We start from the raw sequence: 20,019 nt of genomic DNA, 5'->3' as shown, positions 1-20,019 counted from the left end.
TGAGGGCTGCATTTGCTGGGCTCCAGCTCCACAGAGAGACATGGCCCTCCTGGTGCTGAGCTGCAGTTTGTTGCAGCTTCCACAGATTCCAGCTGACTGGATGCATGTGCTGAGGCAAGGCACATGGAGGACACACGATGTTTGGAGGGCATAAATAGGACTCCATGGAGTGACAGAGACAGAGCTTGGCTTGCTGGTACAGCCAGCTGTGCAATGCTTGTGGCTCAATGATCTTCACTTCCCTGGGAGAGGCACAGCTGAGAACTCCTGTTGGTCCCTCCTGCTGGCTCGAGCAGAGGCTGAGGCCTGGCTGTCTCCCTAGGTCGAGTCACTGCTGTTGCTACCCTGACTCTACTGAACTGGACTGCTGGTGTATCAGTATCTGCGAGTGGATCGAGCTGCTGCTGCCTGCTAACTTGTGAACTGAATTGCAGATTTCCAGACAACACAGACAGGAGTTCCTCCACAGAAACTTTCTGAACAGGTCCACTTCCCCTCCCTACCATATCCTTTCTCTTTTCACTTCCTCTGGTAGGTGGTGAGTTACAAGGGAGGTTAAGAACCGTCATTAAAAATAAGGTTTGAGAAAAATTAAAGTTACGGGGGAGAGGACAGGATGAAGAAGTAAAGGACAGGTCAGGTACACAGGGGTCTCTGCTCCTTCACAACCAGGAGAGTGAGTGGCCTCGAGAGGCAAGAAGGCTGCTCAGCCCGACACAGCTTAGTAGCTAGTGCTGCTGTAAACTTTAGGAGTCTGACCCAAGCGGGTTTATTTTAGGCATATTTAAGCACAGCACAATTTGGTGGAAACTTTTCTGCTGATAATTAACTCAATTCTGCGTGCACAATAAAGCATATGTACATCTCCCTGAGGAACAAAGTAAGCTCAGTACAGATCAGCCTGGAACCCTCGCAATGCTTTGTAAAGTCCATACGGATGGGACCTACAGATTAAGAAAAACAGGGGTCTGGTGCAGGAAAGTCTCGGTCACACCAGGCTGGAAAACACATCTGCTTCAGCCTTCTGGGTGAATGACAGCTACTGCATTCCTTCCTGGAGGGAACAACCCTAGGTGCTAACACTGCAGGCTCCTCTAGTGCTCATCACCAGCACAAAGACTTCCGTGATTTCCACAAGGGCATGTGTGAATACGACCAAAGTACAGTCACCTGTACTTTGGACATCTATCTTTCTTTTCTTTCTCTTTCTTTTCTTTCTTTCTTTCTTTCTTTCTTCCTTCCTTCCTTCCTTTCTTTCTTTCTCTCTCTCTTTCTTCCTTTCTTTCTTTCTTTCTTTCTTTCTTTCTTTCTTTCTTTCTTTCTTTCTTTCTTTCTTTCTTTCTTTCTTTCTTTCTTTCTTTCTTTCTCTTCTTTCTTTCTTTCTCTCTCTCTCTCTCTTCTTTCTTTCTTTCTTTCTTTTCCTTCCTTCCTTCCTTCCTTCCTTCCTTCCTTCTTCCTTCCTTCCTTCCTTCCTTCCTTCCTTCCTTCCTTCCTTTCTTTTCCGGAGCTGAGGACCGAACCCAGGGCCTTGTGCTTGCTAGGCAAGCGCTCTACCACTGAGCTAAATCCCCAACCCCGGAAATGTTTCTTTCTGAAATTTTTTATTTTCATATGTGTGAGTGTTTGCCGTCTGTATACCCCATGCACGCCTGCTATCTGTAGGGGCCAGAAGAGGGCATCAGATCTCCTAGGACTAGAGTTACAGATGGCTGTGAGCTGCCATGTGGGTGCTGGGAACTGAACCTGGGTTCCCTTCCAGTGCAGCCAGTGCTCTTAACCACCGAGTCATCTTTCCATTCCTAAATTGGTTCCTATGCTAAGTAAGAACACCAATAACTTGAAAATCCACAAGAAGCTGGGAGGCTAATCTAACCTATTGTTCAAAGGGTCTTTGGGAAGGGAGAGGCTCAGATGAGGACCCAAGACTGTGTTCTGTGTCTGTGGGTGAACACAGATGCACACATGTGCCCACACATGCACACTCTCTGTCCCTTCTCATGTGATGCCATGTTCTGCTTCAGGAATCTGCCAGCAAGCAGACTATCACCAGATATGGGCCTTGAACCTAAGAAATGATCTACACGAGCTTTCTGTGTGTGTGTGTGTGTGTGTGTGTGTGTGTGTGTGTGTGTGTGTGTGTGTACTCAGCATGGACAGTCACTACTACCCCTGTAGCCCTCAACCTGTTTTCTTAAAGTTTCCTAGCCTCACACATGTTGCTATAGTATTGACAAATGGATGAAGGAATTGTCCTAGTTAGGGTTTCCATGGCTGCAATGAAACACCATGACCAAAGGGCAAGATGGGGAGAAAAGGGATGATTTGGCTGACACTTCCAGACCACAGTCTATCCTGGAGGAAGTCAGGACAGGAACTCAAAGGGGGCAGGAACCTGGAGGCAGGAGCTGATGCAGAGGCCGTGGAGGGTGCTGCTTACTGACTTGTTCGTTGTGGTTTGCTCAGCCCCCTTTCTTATAGAACCCAGGACCACCAACCCAGAGACGACATCACCCACAGTGGGTTGGGGACTCCTCATTTAATCACTGATTAAGAAAATGTCCTACAGCTGGACCTTACGGCCACATGTACCCAAGGGAGGTTCCTCCTTTCAGATGATTCAAGCTTACTATCCAGGATGGGAAGTATAAATTTAATATAAAATTATATAATATTTTGCCTTTTATCAAGTATTCTGTCTAGTGTGTATTTATCACACACATGCATTGATTAAAACCAGCCACCTTCTCATTAGCCACGTGTGGCTTGTTGCTTCTCTATTGGAGAGTGGAGTTCTAAATAAGAGATTGTTTGCCTGAGAATTAAGTGATTAACTTTTGCCTTGGGCATAAATCACCTTCCCACCCGAGGTTAATTAACTTTTTCACATTTTCAGCAATGTAATCCAAAAGCCCCAGGAGAGTTTTCTCCACTTATCCCATTCCCCAGTTCCCCGGGGGTTAAAAAGCCTACAGTAAGCGTTTACTCCATGCCTATTAGCCTTAGGTAATGCTGCTCCTCATTACCCAGGTTACTTGATATTTAAGTTGGGGGACCATTTCCTCCAAGACCTTAAGTTTATTTTCTGTTGTTATTAAATAACTTTGGCAAATTTGGGCATGGGACCTGCCCAGCCTTTCTTGCTGTTTCTACCGTTTCAATTGGCTATTCCAGCTTCCCCTTGTCTCCCTAACAGTAGGCAGATGTCAACCCGGGATGGCAAGGCTTCTCAGTGCTCCAGTTTTCTGGTTTAGTGTGCACCTTCTCAAAGAAGCCACCAAAAAGACTCCGACCCATGTCACACTTGGGCTTCTTATAATCCGTACACCAGGGAGAGCAAGCTCTCTGCTCAAACTTTTAACCTACTTATTAAAGGTTTATTTTATCTATATGTATGAATATGTGCCTGTATGTATGCATATGTGTGTACCTTTGGTAACCATACATGCCAAAGGGTGCATTGGTTCCCACTGGAACTGAAGTTACAGTCATGAGCCACCATATGGGTGCTGAGAACCCAACCAGATCCTCTTGAAGAGCAGCAAGTGCTCTCAACCATTGCGCTCTCTCTAGATCCTCTGCCTACTCTATCTCAGGGAGAAAGTGGCAGTGATAAGACTTACCCGGGATTGCTGGTGCTTGTGGTAGAATTCGGTCATGTTGAAGTCATCCAGGTCGACCAGTAGGCCTTGCTTACACATCTCACAGGTCTTTACAGTGCTTAGATCTGCCCCTGGAATCAAGAGTAAGAATCATATTTAAGAAGGTAGATCAGAAGTTCTCTCAGCATGCATGCACATGTGCGCGCGCGTGCGCGCGCGCGCACACACACACACACACACACACACACACACACACACACTTTTATGTTATGTGCAACCCTGATTCCCTGATTCTGTTTGTGCCAGTACTTTGGACAGGTGCTATTTTGAGATTGAACTTGTGTCCGTGTTATGAATTCCAAGCTTCAGTGGTTTTCATTTGAAGTCAGTCATCTTCTGGAGAGAATGACCTTGACCCTGAGTTCTGAACATCGTTTTCCCTCTGTGGTCATTTACTGTTTGGGTTTCAGGCAGGTGAAATCTCCATGACTTCTAAATAACAGGCCTTGTTTCTATCTAAATATGTAAACATAATGGTTCATAAAATTGAAATTGCTACACAGAAGTGAATCCTCTCTAACACAGGCCTTTGCAACAGGGGTGACTGTTGGACTTACAATCTCCCTCACCCCTTGCAGACCCAACACAGTTCTGCGATAAATAAATTAGTACCAGATCCACAGCAATGGCTTTGGCTACCAGATTTACCTTTGCTCACACCCAAGAAAAGGGAGCAAGGGCCTAGGTGTGGACTCTAGTGACAATGGTATCTGAGGCCAGCAGAAGCCTGAAGTCAGGCTCATTTGGGAAAAGGAAGAGAAGGCTCGCTGTGCTGAAGTACTTACGGAAATGAGACCAGTGCTCTGTTTCCCCAGGGCAGAAGCGGAAGCCACAGAACCATTGCTATTCTGTGGAAGTGGGGGTGCTGCGCAGTTCCACCAGTTTAGTTGCAGGGCTCAGTTTGGGTGTCTGACTAGAAAACCCCTGTTACCTGCATCTATTTAGTGAGCAGGGCTTTGCAAGGTTACACAAGCTTATACCTCAGTTCTAGGTTTCTACTGTGGATACAAGGAAATAATAAGTCGTAAGGACGTTAAAGGGCAGGGGGGAGCTCATCTCCCTTTCTACATTTTGTTTGCTTGTATTTCCTTCTCCTCCTCTTCATCTTCCTTCTTCTTCTATCCCCGCCCCCCACTCCACTGGACATCGTGTGTCTTCCACTCTCATCCTGAACATATTTAAGCACCAAAAATAGCATCGTATTTACGTATTTAATTTGCTTTCCCCGTTTTTCTTTTTGGCCTGTGCTACATGTTTGATTGGCTTGAACCTCTAGTATGAGAAAGCCTTCTCTCGGCTGCTGTAGGATGCAGGTCCTTTAAGCAACATGGCCACATGGTTATCAGATCAGTTGTGCCTCCTTGTGAGCATCCATCCTGGCAGAGAGGTTGGGGGGGTCTGTTGACAGCAGGCAGTGGGGAAGTCACCGGATGGACCCGCACAGTTTCTGGCACTCCTCCTAGCCATCCTAGATCCTAACATATACAGGTTGGGGAAGGGGAATCAGAGAGGGGTTCCATTTTTGTGGCTATGGGTGAAGACTTTGCAGTGCACCTGCTCTGGGGTCACCCGAGATGCTGCTCGTTCATGCGCTGTGAGTAAAGCCCAATAAACTTACTGCTTCTCCAGGTCAAACTTGGTGGAATTGTTCTTTGCTTTGTCACTGGGACCTTATAAAGAAATGCATTGTTTGTATTTCCCTGGGGAGGGAGTATTGACAGCAATGGCAGAATCATTAGCAATCCAAGTCTTCTCAAACGTCCCCTTCCCCAATTCGGATGGAGTTCTTTGCTTTTGGACATGGACTTAAGCATTTAAGGATTGACTCGCTATTTCTTGAGGAAGGGAAGATGCACCCATGAAGGGAGAATGTCAGTATTACTACCTCCATGGCATGGTAGAGGCGGACAGCTACAACTGTGGGGTTGGGGTTATGCTCTAGACCTACTATCCAGCCAGAGTCAGACAGGTAAGGATATAGAAGAGGACCTAATCAGGGCCTGGCTGAGGAGTATCAATCCCAGGGAGTGTGGTCTGAGAGACATACTGGGAGTTTTCTACTTGACCACCATAATGGAACCCTTCAGTTAACCTCCTCCTCCTCCTCTAGCTCCTTCCTCATTATAGAAGGCAAAGAAACCTACTGTTTGCCAAGAACACTACAACCAACCTCCTGTGTGTGTGTGTGTGTGTGTGTGTGTGTGTGTGTGTGTGTGTGCGCGTGCGTGTGTACTGAGCTTGGCACTTCCTAGGGGACTCGAGAAGGGGCTTCACACCCAGCTATGGGATCAGTCTGACAAAAGTGCCACGTGTGAAACTCTTCAATAGAGATCTAGACCATCAGAGTGACACTCTTCTTACCCATCTGGCAAACAGGCAGAATTGCTTGCACTCTTTTGAAAGAAGGATTTTATTTACGAGGATGTGTATGCACACATGTGTGTGAGTACCTGCCGGGGCCAGACGGGAGCGGCAGGTAACCTGGAGTTAGAGTTCCAGGTGGTTTTATAAGGTGCCTGATGTGGGTGCTGGGAACTGAACTTGGGTCCTCTTCAAGAGTAGCAAGTACTCTTAACCATGGAGTCATCTCCCCAGCTCCTGGTTGGGTCTGAGGTGACACCGCTCCTCACCATGATGGAGCAGCTACTAACTGGACAAGGGTGCCATATGCTTGCTGAGGGTCTAATGGCAATCTGTGTCTCCTTCATTCCTTCTCAGAGGTCAGCTTTGGGCAGGCCTCAAGCAGGTGACATTGTTTCCAAGATTCTCTCAGATTTAAGTGTGTGTGTGTGCGTGTGTGCGCGCGCATACATACACACACACACACACACACACACACACACACACACACCTGCCAAGCCCAGGATTCTTGCTTACCCTCCCATCACAGCATTTATAAGCAAGAATCCTGGGCTTGGCAGTGTTTCTCTGACAGCGAGCCCCTGACAAGGCTCCCAGGCCCACACTGTGGCATCTCAGATTAATTATACACCGCCACGCGCTCACCGCCACGCACTCACGTCTCCTGTCTCCACCTACCTGATGTTATTTTCACTTTCAGCCACTTTTTCAGGCACTCTTGGTGAACAAACTGCAGACTTCCCACACAGCCGCAAGGCTCCAGGAGGGGGTTGGCTGGGGAACCCCCCGCTATCTGACAGATCCGACACAAGTCTCCCTCCTCCTCCGAGTCCTCCTCCAGGAGACTAAACAGAAAACAAGGCCCTGTGACCAGGAGTCCCCACATTTGCTGTTTCTACAAATACGGTTTCCCAGGGTATTCACAGGAGAAGGAAGAAGGAGCAGTCCCCATGCTTTGTTCGCCTGGTCTTCTGGGGCTTGCCCACTGTTCCTTCCAACCCTGTAAGGATTTCCCTAGATGGGGTTATTGATCCTTGATTCTCGCATTCTTGTAATAGGCTTCTATGCAGCCTCGGCTAAGTGTGAGCTCAGTGGGAGGGACCAGCACCTCTAATGAAGAAGTAAGGAGTGAGGTGAGGCATGTAACTCAGTGGGTGTTTGCCTCGCTTGTTGAAAGGTCATAGCTTCAATTCCCATCAGTATAAGAGGTGGGAGAGGGGAATGAGGGATTAGTCCTGTAGCAAAGGCTGAGCCCTTATCTCTGCCTTGCCACCTTGAGGAAGCTGGCTGCAAAGGCTAGTAACTTTAAATTTTCTGTGTTTGCGTGCGTGCGTGCGTGCGTGCGTGCATATGCACATGGAGGCTAGATGTTGATGTTGGGTGTCTTCTTCCTTGCTCTCCACCTTATTACGGCCGTTTTCCTTCCTGAGACAGGACCTCATTGTGTAACTTGGCTGGCCCGGAACTTGCTACATAAACCAGTTGGGTCTCAAACTCACAGATTAGCCTACACTGACCTCGAGTGCTGGGAGTAGATGCATGTGCCACCATGCCAAGCTGTCCCAGCTGTCTCACCTTAGTTTTTAAGGCAGGGTCTCTTACTGGACCTGGAGCGAACTAACTGGCTGGCCTGGCTGGCCAGCAAAGTCCAGGGCGTGTCCCGTCCTTGCCTGGAGTTTCACGTAGATGCGGGAGATTCGATCTCAGACCCTCGTAAGACCATAGTACGCACCGTACTGACTCAGCTGTCTCCCCAGCACCTAGAAATTCCTTAAAAGGCAATTCTACAATGCACGCTATGAACTTAGGCACGTGTGTGTGTGTGTGTGTGTGTGTGTGTGTGTGTGTGTGTGGAAGCTGTTGTAGGTAAAGCCAGGACAGCTATGCTCCGAAGGGAGACTCATCCACAGGCGATGAACATTTCATATAGAACCAGCCATCCTTAAAAAATTGATATAATACTGTAAGGTTTAAAACAGCATTGAAAATACAAAGCCTGAAATGAGAGGAGTGGAAATGTTATTCACAGTCAAAACTATTTTCTACATAGGAAAGCCAAAGTCTACAAAGTACTGTACACACATAATAAGAGCGTGTAACAAAACAGAGAAAATAAAAATTATAGTCAGTTGCATTTCTGTACATGAGCCACAAAGAGTTAGAATTGAAAATTCCATTTCAATAGCAAACAACAGCAAATAAAGACCTAGAGATGAAGCAAAGGGCTTTTGTTAAGAAAATGACAGACACAAGAGCGGAGCGGAGCCATGCAAATCAAGAATGGGGTTTCCAAGTGGTCAGCATTGCTGGACCAGCACATAGGTTCGGTGTAATTCCAGTGAGACATCCCCAGCCAGCAGACTCTTAAGTGTACAGTAAAGGGTGCTCTAGCGAACTTGGGGAGGAAGGCTTTGGCAGACATTGGTGTGCTGTGACACCAGGTCAGAAAAGGCAAAGGAGACCAATGGAGCAGTACGTACCCTGAGTTTGCCCAGTATCTGTAAATCATAGGATGGATGATGCTGGTGGCTATGTAGACCGGCAGGGACAATCTCAGGACAACGACTTCACAAGGGGGGAAACCCCACAAAATGCCCAACATTTGGGAGGCAGAGGCTAGCAGATCCCTTATGCTTTTGAGGTCAGCCTGATCTACAGAGTGTGTTCTAGGCCAGCCAGAGTTGCTGGCCCTACAATGTCAAAATAAATAAATCTTTTTTTTTTTTTTTACAAACATTTCCTAAAATGGACATTTTTGAAATGTTGTTAGGCGTTGTTATATACAGAGAAAGGGAACACACAATTAAACAAATACTCATTGAATGAGAGATGTTAATGCAGGGGCCCATGTTGAGAAGCCCTTGCATTTTACAAGAAATGATTTGAGTTCAACGACATCACTTCGGGATGGTTGGAGTCTAGACATCTGACCAGTATGTCTGAAGTTACATTTGGGGGTTGGTGGTGATGGGTGAGTATGGGGGTCTCTTGGTTTTAACCATGGATGGTCTTCTTGTAGCTTGTTTAACCATGAAAAGAAAAGACGGTAAGAATAAGAAAGCTCTTAGCAGGGTAGATGTGGAGTCACCTGTGATTCCAGACCCTGAGCGGGGGAGCCGTGGCTAGCTAGACAGGCTGAAACTGGAGGGCTCTGGTTCAGTGAGAGAACCCATTTCAATAAACAAAGTGGTGACTGAGGGAAGAATTCACCTAATGTCAAGTTCAGATCTCTGTATGCTCATGCATGCACAAGCAGCTACGTACATATACACACAGAGGCACAAATGCACACACACTTGCACACACGCAAGAGGATTGTGTATGCAATCTGTTTTATTTCTCCCTTCTTTTTCCATTTTCAATTCATTGTGGTGAAATTTTCCTGCTTGCAAATGGACATCAATCGGGTAATTCATGGTCCAGAGGAGCCATACTGACACGTACAAAGAGGGCACATGCTCCAAGAATCAATTTCCAGATCCTTAAGCCAAGATTTGGGCACAGTAAACACCCTATCATAAAAGAGATGGTAGAATTCTGACAGTGTTTAATGAAGGCTTTAAAAAGTATCCAGTTTCGTAGCTGTGAAATATCCCAAACTCTCCTCTGGAGGAAGGAAAGGTCAAAGAAAAGGGCAACTCAAAAAAGGATCTTGTTTTTCTCTCTCATGCATGAGAGAGAGAGCGAGCGCAAGAGAGCGCACACTTAGCACGGAGGCAGTTGGTCCTCCAGCCCCACCCTTCGGAGGACTGGGGTAACTATGGTAACTGTTTGGAAGGTTTAAATTCTACAACTGCTGGTTGGATTTGCAGGAAGTCTCAGGAGAGAGAGCTGTGAACTTCAAGAGCTGAATGGTTCCTTCTCTGGGGAGTTAGCAACCTTTTCATAAAATAAAATAAAATAAATTTCCAGCTAATTGCTGGGGAGAGGGGAGAGCCCCTGTGCCACCAGGCATCCTTGTGTTTCTGGAGATTTGCCTCTTGTGTTTATTTATTTAAGAATATTCTCTTCCTCATCTCTCCCCCATCCGCCCCCACTCTGTTCGATAGTGTAAGTGTGGAGAGGTCAGAGGGCACCTGAGGAGAGTCCCTTCTCTCCCACTGTATTTATTGGTCTTGGGGATGAAACTCAGCTCCTAAGACCAAACCTTTACCCACTGAGCCATGTGGCTGGTCCTCGCCTTTCTTAAGTATTCAAGAAAAAAAGACACTTTAGGGGGTATATGCATGAATCTGAGTGGGAGCGCCAAATTCCTCTTTGTATGTACACATCTTTTAGGGATAACAAAATAGGGATGATTTTCTCAAAATAATCAATCTCGTTAACACGTCAGGGAAGAACATGGCTGCGTTAAAGTTCCCACATTTCTCTAATAAAAGCAATGGTTATCTCAGCACGGGGCAGGGGTGGGGGTGGAATGGGGGGTGTATAGTTACAACAAATCCTTACCTTTCTTGCAATTTCCTGAGTTTCTCAGGGTCTGCCTTTATTTCTGTGGCCTTTTCATCCATGACACCAGAGACTCTAACGCTGGTGCCGTTATCATTCTGACTTGCAAAATCAGACACCGCAAAGAAAGTAAAAGGTATATTTTCTTGCAGGGACCCAGGCATGTAGAAATGGCCTTGTAAATGTCTTCTTGTAGGAGAGCTGGGGGAGTCCCCCAAGGCCATGCTGCTTTGTGGATTTGGCAGATCTGACAGGAGCGGAGACTCCTGAGCTTGACTAGTCGAAGCCCTCTCCTCTGTTCCCTGGGTGTCCTCACTGTGGCTCTCCGCAGTGGCCGACGGATTTCTGTTTCTGATAGGTGAGAGTGGCCGGCGTACATTGAACCTTAGGTTTTCCTCCAACTCTGCACTTGGAACTAGGATAGATGACATGGTCAAGCTTGCTGGGATGTCATCTATCACAGCAGAGTGGAACAGCGACCCATGGGCATTGTAGGATGGATTCACGGACGATCTTGGAGCTGTGGGTCTCCCAGAAAGTAAGCAGTCGAACGAGTTCCTGGAACCACTTAAGTAACGTTGCCAGTCTCTCTCGCAATTGTGAACAGCGGACCTGTCTTCCACGGCACAATTGTTGGACACATCTTCGGCACTGACTTGGGTGACACCATCAGATTTGGTGTCCCCTGGTACAGGGGTCTTCTCATCCTGGTCTCCACTGGGGTTGTCTTTAGCCAAATCCTTGGGTAGCCTGGTATCTTGGAGCATCCTTTGCCCGGGAGAAGACTGCTTTGTTGTTGGCTCCGTGACACTGGTTTTTCTTGGAGAGCCAGGGATGGGCTCACCCCATCTTAAAGAATTTCCTCTGAGATTTTCAGCATTTTCCTCCACATTTCTATTCTGAGCGGCTGATGTCCCAAGAAAGCGGCTTCTTTTATAGCTGGGAGGAGAGCGCATCCCAGCCAGCAGGAGCTCCTCTTCCGTGCGAGTCTCCTCTTCCGTGTCATAGTTCTCTTGTTCATTGTTTAATGATAATGCAGAATAAAAATCTTCGTCGTGGAACCTAAACGGTGCCCTTCTTGGTCCTACCACGGTGGCAGGGAGGAATGGAGTCACCAAGGACTCAGTCAGCACTTGAGAACCACTCATTGGCTGGAAGGTCTGCGAGAGGGCAGTGTGGGGCTCGTTCTGGGGACGAGCACTGGGGTCTCCTTTTTTCTGTCTCTCGAGGGGGGGTTTCCCGGCCACTCTCACGAGCTGTGAGGATGGGGCTAAGTTTCTTTTCTCTCGAGCTGGCCTCTTTAGCTTCATCTCATTTGCACACAGCAGACTGTCTTGTTGGACAACGGGGTCTGTGTTGGGAGAAGACAGATTCTGTTGAAAGCACCCATGGGAGAGAGCTCCTCTCTGTCAAGCATGATGGTCTACCAAAGGCAACAACAAGATAGCCCTGGAGAAGGAAGAAAATTCATGCAGGCCTAGGGCAGGAGGCACCAGAGGCATGGGAGGGAAAGCTAAGGTGGGTTTCTCGTTACTGCCTCTGGATTCTCCTTTGTGAGGTTCACACTCGCACCCACAAGTTCATACGTAGGCGTCTGGGTTCACACCTGTGGCCCTCACACTGGTTCTGGGGAAGGGATAACCACAAGTCACAGACTGTTTCAGGAGGATGGAGCTCTAGACCAGCTCAGCCAAGGATGGCTAAACCTCTCTGTATTCAGCGGAAAGGAAAGGTAGCAGTGTGGGAGTGACTACACAAAACCAACCAGTCCTTCTCATCCAGATCCCTCCCGGATGTATGGATGGCAGCCCTACGTCATCCACTGCTTTCCAAACCTCAACAAAAGTACAATTCTGTTATGATAGACTGGAAAGCTAGTGCCCAGGCACACGATGGTTCTGATGAAGCTTGCTACTGAGTGTAGATAAAAGTTATAAAATCTGGCATGAAGTTGTCATTCTTTGCCATTTGCCTCTAGTAAATGAATGACATCTGGCCACCCCAGAGTGTCTGCCTCGGGATTCTAAGGTGGAGGAGAAGGAGAGAGAAGGGGCTGGTCAAGTGTCCAGTGAGCCAGAGTTTTTAATCAGTAAAGTCACTTACTCAAAACTTAACTTTGTAGGGATAAGGGGATGGCTCAGTCTATAGAGTGCTTGCCTGAGACCTGAGCTGGATCACAAGAACTCATGTAAAGTTGTCAGGGCTGGGAGTTTTGGAGGTGGTGTACACACTAATCCCAGACCTGGGGAGAGCAGACGGGATCATTCTGAAGCTCACTGGTCAGCCAGTCCAGCCTAACTAGTAAGCTTCGGGACATTGGGAGACCCTATGTCTCAGGGAGATAGATGATGTTCATCCATGGATGACAGTGGCACCCAACCTTGTCCTCTCCCCCTCACCCACATGCTCCTGCATACAGGCAAACACATAGACATTTTTTTTTCCGGAGCTGGGGACCGAACTCAGGGCCTTGCGATAGCTCGGCAAGCGCTCTACCACTGAGCTAAATCCCCAACCCCCACATAGACATTTTTAAAAACTTTGCAATGTATGAATAATAAGCACTTCTTACCAAGTAGTCACACTGATCACTTAAACCACCCCAGCCAGTTCATCCAGGGAAGTCTTGCAGTCCCATGAGCTAGACCCTGTACTCACACTTTCTCATGGAGGGTACTGAGGTTAGGGAAGGTTACATGACTTGCCCAAGGTCGGAGTCTTAGTAAGTGAAGTGAGCCAAGGCCTGCTAGGATTTTTGTTCTTTACCTTAAATGCCTTAAAAACTTCCACGGACTTTGCAATTTGCTCACCAAAACGAGGGCCATTGAGATCTATTGGGATGCGTGCATGTGTAAGGGCTTTCACCCCATGTGGGTAAAAATTTGAAAGTGCTTTTGTGAGCCCCCTTCTTCTTATTCCCTTATTCAACCCCCTCTGCGTTCCCCTCTGCTCTTCTGCAGATCTGATGAAGCTCTGCTGTCCTTGTCACTTGGTTGGCCTGTTGAGTGGACAGGATGCCATGGGGGCCCAAGGGTTCTTGATGACAGCTCTGCTGGGGAAAATGCAAATCCACTGAGCTGCCGGCTCAGCTGGGGCCAAGTCAATACTGCCTTTAATTGTGGTGCCTTGCAGGGGACTTTCTAACGTCCTAATAGTCTCTAAGCTTCTTTTATTATTAGCTGCATGGGACACTCAGCTGCACAGTGCAAATCTTTACACATCAGCCCTTCCAGAAATCAGTTAAACTGTCCTACTGGGCCCCTCATGGGGTTTATAAACCCCTGCAAGAGATGAGTCAACAATTCAAGGACACTGAGCATCCAGCTGTCTGAGCTTGGATGGCCCAACCAGCTGGGTACTGAAATGATCCATGTGATAACCAATTGAATCTGGGGTGTGTGTGTGTGTGTGTGTGTGTGTGTGTGTGTGTGTGTGTGTGTGTGTGTCTGTGTAGAGGCCAACCTTAGCTCACACTTTATTTTTGGAGGCGGAGTCTCTCACTTGACCTGGAGGTCAGATGGCCAGGGAGCTTTAGGGATCTGCCCGTCACCGTTCCCCCAACCCTGGGATTCAAAGTATGTGTGTGTTCTTCTACCCATTTTTAGGGTTGAATTCATGTCCTCACACTTTCCAACTGGCCCCATCCCCCTAATTTTTTTTTTCTTTTTTCTTTTTTTCGGAGCTGGGGACTGAACCCAGCCTAGCAAGCGCTCTACCACTGAGCTAAATCCCCAACCCCCTCCCCCTAATTTTTAACATGAGATGTGACATGAAGTCCAAGTATAGGATCTTTTGATCATTTTGCAATTTGAATTTGAAAAGGACCTTCAAAATTAGTAAACAGTGCTGAGCCTGAGCCTTCTGCCCGCTCTGAACTCACCTGTGCATGAGAGGGCTGGTGAGGAGCTGCCCCGGAGAAACAGCTCAGCCACCCGCTGAGGGAGATGAGAGACTTGGCTTCTGAAATACAGGATGCTGGGAACTTACAAGGACCCTGAGGTCATTTCACAGGAGCTGCCATGGTGTGACTGCGGCCTGGGACAGAAGTCTCAACTGTGCGCTGTGCATCTGAGGTTTCCTCAGACATACTGGGAATGTGTCACCACGATTCCTGGTCATCTTTAAAATTCAATCAGAGCTGCATGTGATCGTGTGTGTGTGTGTGTGTGTGTGTGTGTGTGTGTGTGTGTGTGTTTGTGTGAAATCGGGAGCAGACTTCAGTAGCTGTGGGCTGGGAATAAACACCCGATTGGTATGCCAGGGATGTGCTATTCATAGCCCTGCCTTGCAGCTCTGAGCCCTGCGTTGGCCCCAGCTGTGGGTTGAGTGCCCGCTGCCGCCAGGAGGTCCAGGCTCGTTGAGGAGAAACTGGAAGAAGTATCATCTGGCCTCAGGACTATGCCTTTGGTCTTGGGCTTCCTCGTGAACTTTACCAGCACTGCCCTGGATTCTAACAATATATCCTCCTGCCCCCCTTTGGTTATAAATGTGGTCCATGTAGAAGATGAAATGGTCTCAGGCTCCCATAACCCAAAGCCCAGCGGGACATCGCTCAGGTACTGGACTTCAAGGGTGAGTTGAAAACTCAGAACCTCCAGGTTATCGTCTCCCTGAAATAGTGTGGTGGCTCAGAGTTTGGACGTGAGAAAAGTACCACGGCCTCAAAACCCATTTTGTATTTCTCTTCCCATACCTACCTGCTCCCTGAAAACATGGGCACTTGTAACCTTTAACTAGAGGTATTGTTTAAACACACACACACACACACACACACACACACACACACACACACAAAGGTGGTTTACTGCTGTGCATACAAGTATGCACTCTACTTTCTTTCTTCAATATTCCTTTGCTGTTACTTTTCAAGAATACTGTCTAAATGTGGTTTAAGGGTATACTGTATGAATATGTCACAGTGTCTTTGACTTTTCTTTTATTGATGTGTGTGTGTGTGTGTGTGTGTGTGTGTGTGTGTTTAGAGAGAGAGAGAGAGACAGAGAGACAGAGAGAGAGAGACACACACACACAGAGACAGAGACAGAGAGAGACAGAGAGAGACAGAGAGAGAGAGAGAGAGAGAGAGAGACAGAGACAGAGAGAGAGAGAGAGAGAGAGAGAGACAGAGAGAGAGACTGGACTGATGAGACTGGAATTGCCAGCTTGGAAGGTCTGAACCGTCCAGAGGTTTTGACACGTTGCTGAATTCCTTTGCAGACAGTTTGGGCCACACTGCCCTTCCAGGTGGGACAGGAAGGCGTCTCTGTCACAGCAGGATCACCAAGCCACCTGTGTCACCAGCATCTGCACAGCACTGCCCAGGAAGTTATTTTAGAACCTTAGCCAGTTTGGTAGGCTGAAGTTAACGCACACGTGAACTTACATTTATTGAGGCCACACTTAAGATACGTCTGCTGGTCACCTGGACGCCTGTGAAACGGTGTTAACTCCCTTCCCCTTTCCCTTATGCGTTCACGTGTAATTTTTTTTAAAAACTTGATTTCTTGGAGCTTCTGGATATTATCTTGGTCACATTTGTCCCAAATCTCCTCCAAGGATGATTCAAGTCACTGGCTTATACTCCGGAAAAGGAACTCAGGGCACACTATAATTGGGGGACGAGGGACCCCACTACAACGGCTGGAACAGATCCCCAGTGCACCCTGACATAAAGACACGTCCTGGTACCGAGGGGGGCTTATATAAACTTTATGTTTCATTCATGGAGAACCCTGTGTGTGTCCGGCACTGGACTACGTTCTATTCCACTGAGTCATCACAGAAATGCAACACAGCAGGATTCTTCATCTTTGTTTTAAGGTGAGAGAGCTGGAGTTTTGGAGGGACCGTGTGACCACCGGGACCCCAGTGTTTGGAGGAAGAGGGGAATTAGTTTTGGAACTGCAGACTGCTCTAAGGCTTGTGCCCTTCCCTCCTGGAGACTCTCTGTCCCTTGGCCCCTGAGGCTAGGTTGACACCACAGGCTCATGGGTCCTCAAGTCCCAAGCCATCCAGGCACCCCTGACTCTTCTGCGTGTGCCCAGCACCATGTTTATCGGATCTCACTTAGGCTGGAAGGCTGCTGTCTTTGGTGGGTAACGAGGTGGGGTGCCCACGGTTTCTCTCATGGAAGCTTAGCTGTGTCATGCCATCTTCTCTGAGTCCTAAGGAGGCACCACTGCAGGAGAAGGTGGCAGGGTTAGCTGGAGGCATGGCGTGGGCCTTCCGATGCCAGCTCAGGCTTGAAACTCAGAGAGGAAGGCTCCACTAAGCCACTCCTTTGAAACGAAGCCGGCTTTCCCTTTGAAGCTATTTCTTACACATTAAAAGATCTTGCTGGTGTGACTGCCCTGGATCTCACGTGAAGAACTCCCTGAGGGGGGTGAGCTGTCTGCCACCCATGGACATCAATCCTCCTCTCCTGATGGGTGTATGGGCACTGTAGCCTGGCGGGACCTCCCCAGCACTGCGGGCTGGATCTCCTCCTCCCAGCCCTGAGTCTACTCAAAAGCAGGCAGTCATTCTCTTGGTGTAATGGGAGAGAGAGAGAGAGAGAGAGAGAGAGAGAGAGAGAGAGAGAGAGAGAGAGAGAGAGAGGAAAAACGATCAGCTCCACCCACTCCTTTACCCACCAGCCTCTCTTGGAGGCTGCTATCAAAGAGTTTACAAATATTTCGCTTACAGGTAAGTCTCCAACTCACAAAAGCAAAGACGGCCGAAAGTCACAGTTTCCAGAAGGCGCCAGCATGCTTCAGTCCGTGAGGACCTCGGTGGCAGCCACAGTCCTTACCTGCTCCCAGGAGTCCTGATGCCTTTGTGGACAGCTGTGCTTTCTGCCTGCTTCTCTCCCCAGATAGTCTTGGGCTGTGCATTTCTGGGCTCACTGTCAACCTCCCCAGGTTTGGTCTCCTCTTCCTTGATAAAATCTTTGTTGCTTGTGCCACTGAAAGGTGCAAAAGCTTTTCAATAACTTTTTCTTTTTTTAAGCAAACACTTTCTATATCCAAAAAAAAAAAAAAAAAAAAAAGCATCAAAGAGGGTGGAAGGTGGTGTGTGCATGGGGGGGGGGGGGGGGGGGGCAGGGGTGGGGGCAGGGGTGGAGAGTTAAGAGCACCAAGCCAAGAAGTCAGAGAAGAGAGGGGCTTGAAATCTAGTTTGCCCCTTTATAGCCATGAAAGCGTGGGTACAGCTCTCCGAGCTTCAGTTTCCCTACCAGAAATACGGAAATACTGCGACTACTTCCTAAGGTTTCAGACTCCACGATTCCTGCAGGGAGGGGTACAAGGAACTCTTCCTTTTATCATTTAAAGAAAAAAAACACCCCAAGATGTAGGAGTATGGGTCTTTGTGGGGCCCACGGAGGCGAGAAGAAGGTGTCTGATGCCTGGAACTGGGTTACGGGGTTGTGAGTGACTCGATGTGGATGCTAGGAACCGAACTTGTGTCCTCTAGGAGATCACCAAGTGCTCCTAACAGCTGAGCCATCTCTCCAGCTCCTCTTTCCTCTTTCTATAAAGTTTCTATCTTCCTACCCGGGGGTGCTGATGCTGCTGAGGAGACATTCGGTGCACAGGTTACACTGGCCCCAGCACTCACTAGGTTTTGTAGCAGTCTATCTCCCTTACGGTATGTTAGCCTCAGGCATGCCCTAAGAGAAGGTTCCGAGCGCCTGGGAACCTTTGTCCTTCCACATGTCCATCCACCTCCCTGGAAGACAGTGGCCCCCCCGTGGACCAAGCTCCCAGTGAACACTCATGTGGAACCAGGTTTCTAGTTGGCACGGACAGCTTCAAGTAGCTTCACATGTATTCAGCGTCAGTGCGCATGAATGGGGAGAAGGGTTCCTTATTTTCCAAGCATCTCCACAAGTTCTTGGGTTCACAAGGCAGTTAAATCATCAACATCTGCACCCCATCTCGAAGAGAATTTCCCTGGCTCACCCCTGTTTTAAAGACTCAGATATTTCACAGTAGATGTGACTGGGAGTCAGCACAGGGGTGAGGCCGGGACGGAGCCTTGACTGGTGTGCAGGAGTCCAGGCTTCCCTGGCACGTGAAGGCAACTGCATTTACGTGCCCGGCTGTAGTCTGCGGTTGCGGGAATAGTTTCCACTCAGACTCAGGAAGGCATGAAAGTTCTCCTCGGCGTCCTATGAAACCCAATTTAACTCAATCATCAGGCCAACGGATTTCTCACCAGAAACAGAGAACGGTACCCCTCAGGGAGGGGATACCCAGGGAGGGGAGAGATGGTGGCAGCACTGGGCCAACGTAGGACAAACAGATGCTGCTATGGGCGTAGCCAGGGACGGGAGGAGATTGTGTCCCTCAGAGAGCATGGGGTGTGAAGAGATTTCTCTGAGAGGGGAAGTGGGGAAGGATGGCGGGAGGGAGGGTCTGGTGCCTGTGGCAGTATCTCAGCGGCTGGAGTTGGTTGGTTGAAGCCAGAGGCTTCTCCCTCACCAGAGGACTCGTCCCTCTTCCAAGCTCTTAGAGATCAAAATCTGCTTCACACCTCTCAGCCAGCAGAGGCAGAAGTTGGGGTGTTCTTTTGTGAAAGTTTATTTAGGACTGTATTTTTTGTCAGGTGTGTGTGTGTGTGTGTGTGTGTGTGTGTGTGTGTGTGTGCGTGTGCGTGTGCGTGTGCGTGTGTGTGCGCGTGTGCGTGTGTGTGTGACATACATATGGGGCTGGTATGTGGAGGTCAGAGGACGATTCCAAGCAATCAGCTCTCCCCTCACACCTTTACCTGGGTTCTGGGTACTGAGCTCAAATCGTCAGACTTACATGGCCTATGCACACACGCAGTGTCTGCCCAGCCAGCCGTCTTGCTGGCCCAGACACTGAAGAAGAGAAAGAACTGAGAGGAGGGGAGGCCTGGGGCTCAGGCCAAGTGAGCAAGTCAGGACCCCGCCCAGAGGTCCTGGAGACACGTCAGCCGTCTTCCACATCCCAGGAGGGGAAAATGTCTCGCAGCCCTGACACCCACTCTTGCTCCATCCAGACTGACATGGGGAGAGACCTGTCCTTCCACAGGGCCTTCCCTTGCTTCCCGGTCAGCACCAACCAAAGGTCTGGTTTTATGCCCACCAAGTGCTTTGTCTCTACCCTTTCCAGTGCCTTTATTCCTGGTTTTTAATCATCTCTAATATAATCTTTTTCTCTTTCGGTGGACCGTGAATTCCGTGAGGGAGCAGGTCTCTGAGTCAGCCCCTGTGCACCCGCCATGGTCCAGGAGTGGTGATAATTGCCTGCAGTGATTGACAGGGCTTAAGAAGATGCCTTCAGCCCAAACTACAGGGAACATTAAAATTAGAATTAATTTTTAAACTAAAATGCTCATTTGATCTAAAAGTTGCTTTTGACGTTTGGAAAGCTGATTTCTTTACTCATACATAGCATTGGATCTCTTAAGTGATTTCCCAAACTGTTACTATTTTTTTTTTATTGACTTCTCAAACTTAAGTAATGAAGCTGAATGTTTGGGGAGCAGAGGTTAGGGATTGGGGAGCAGTGGTTAGGGATACAGACTGCTTCTGAAGAGGACCCAG

The 20,019-nt window shown here is 48.4% G+C and overlaps 1 protein-coding gene across 1 annotated transcript in view; it reads right to left on the bottom strand.

The window, feature by feature from the left end:
- The window catches only part of LOC116910358 (probable E3 ubiquitin-protein ligase MARCH10), a 28,455-nt gene extending 16,676 nt beyond the window's left edge, over window positions 1-11,779 (bottom strand). Inside the window, exons 1-3 of the mRNA XM_032914212.1 lie at window positions 10,470-11,779; window positions 6,699-6,865; window positions 3,621-3,730 (exon numbers count right to left, since the gene is read on the bottom strand). Coding sequence (XP_032770103.1) covers window positions 3,621-3,730; window positions 6,699-6,865; window positions 10,470-11,779 — 1,587 coding nt within the window. The remainder of the gene's footprint in view (window positions 1-3,620; window positions 3,731-6,698; window positions 6,866-10,469) is intronic.
- Window positions 11,780-20,019: the final 8,240 nt, after the last annotated feature.

The sequence above is a fragment of the Rattus rattus genome, chromosome 9 (genome assembly GCF_011064425.1).
Source record: "Rattus rattus isolate New Zealand chromosome 9, Rrattus_CSIRO_v1, whole genome shotgun sequence".
NCBI classification, from domain to species: domain Eukaryota; kingdom Metazoa; phylum Chordata; class Mammalia; order Rodentia; family Muridae; genus Rattus; species Rattus rattus.
The sequence above is the reverse complement of the archived record's forward strand: the minus strand, read 5'-3'. Positions and strand labels throughout refer to the sequence as shown.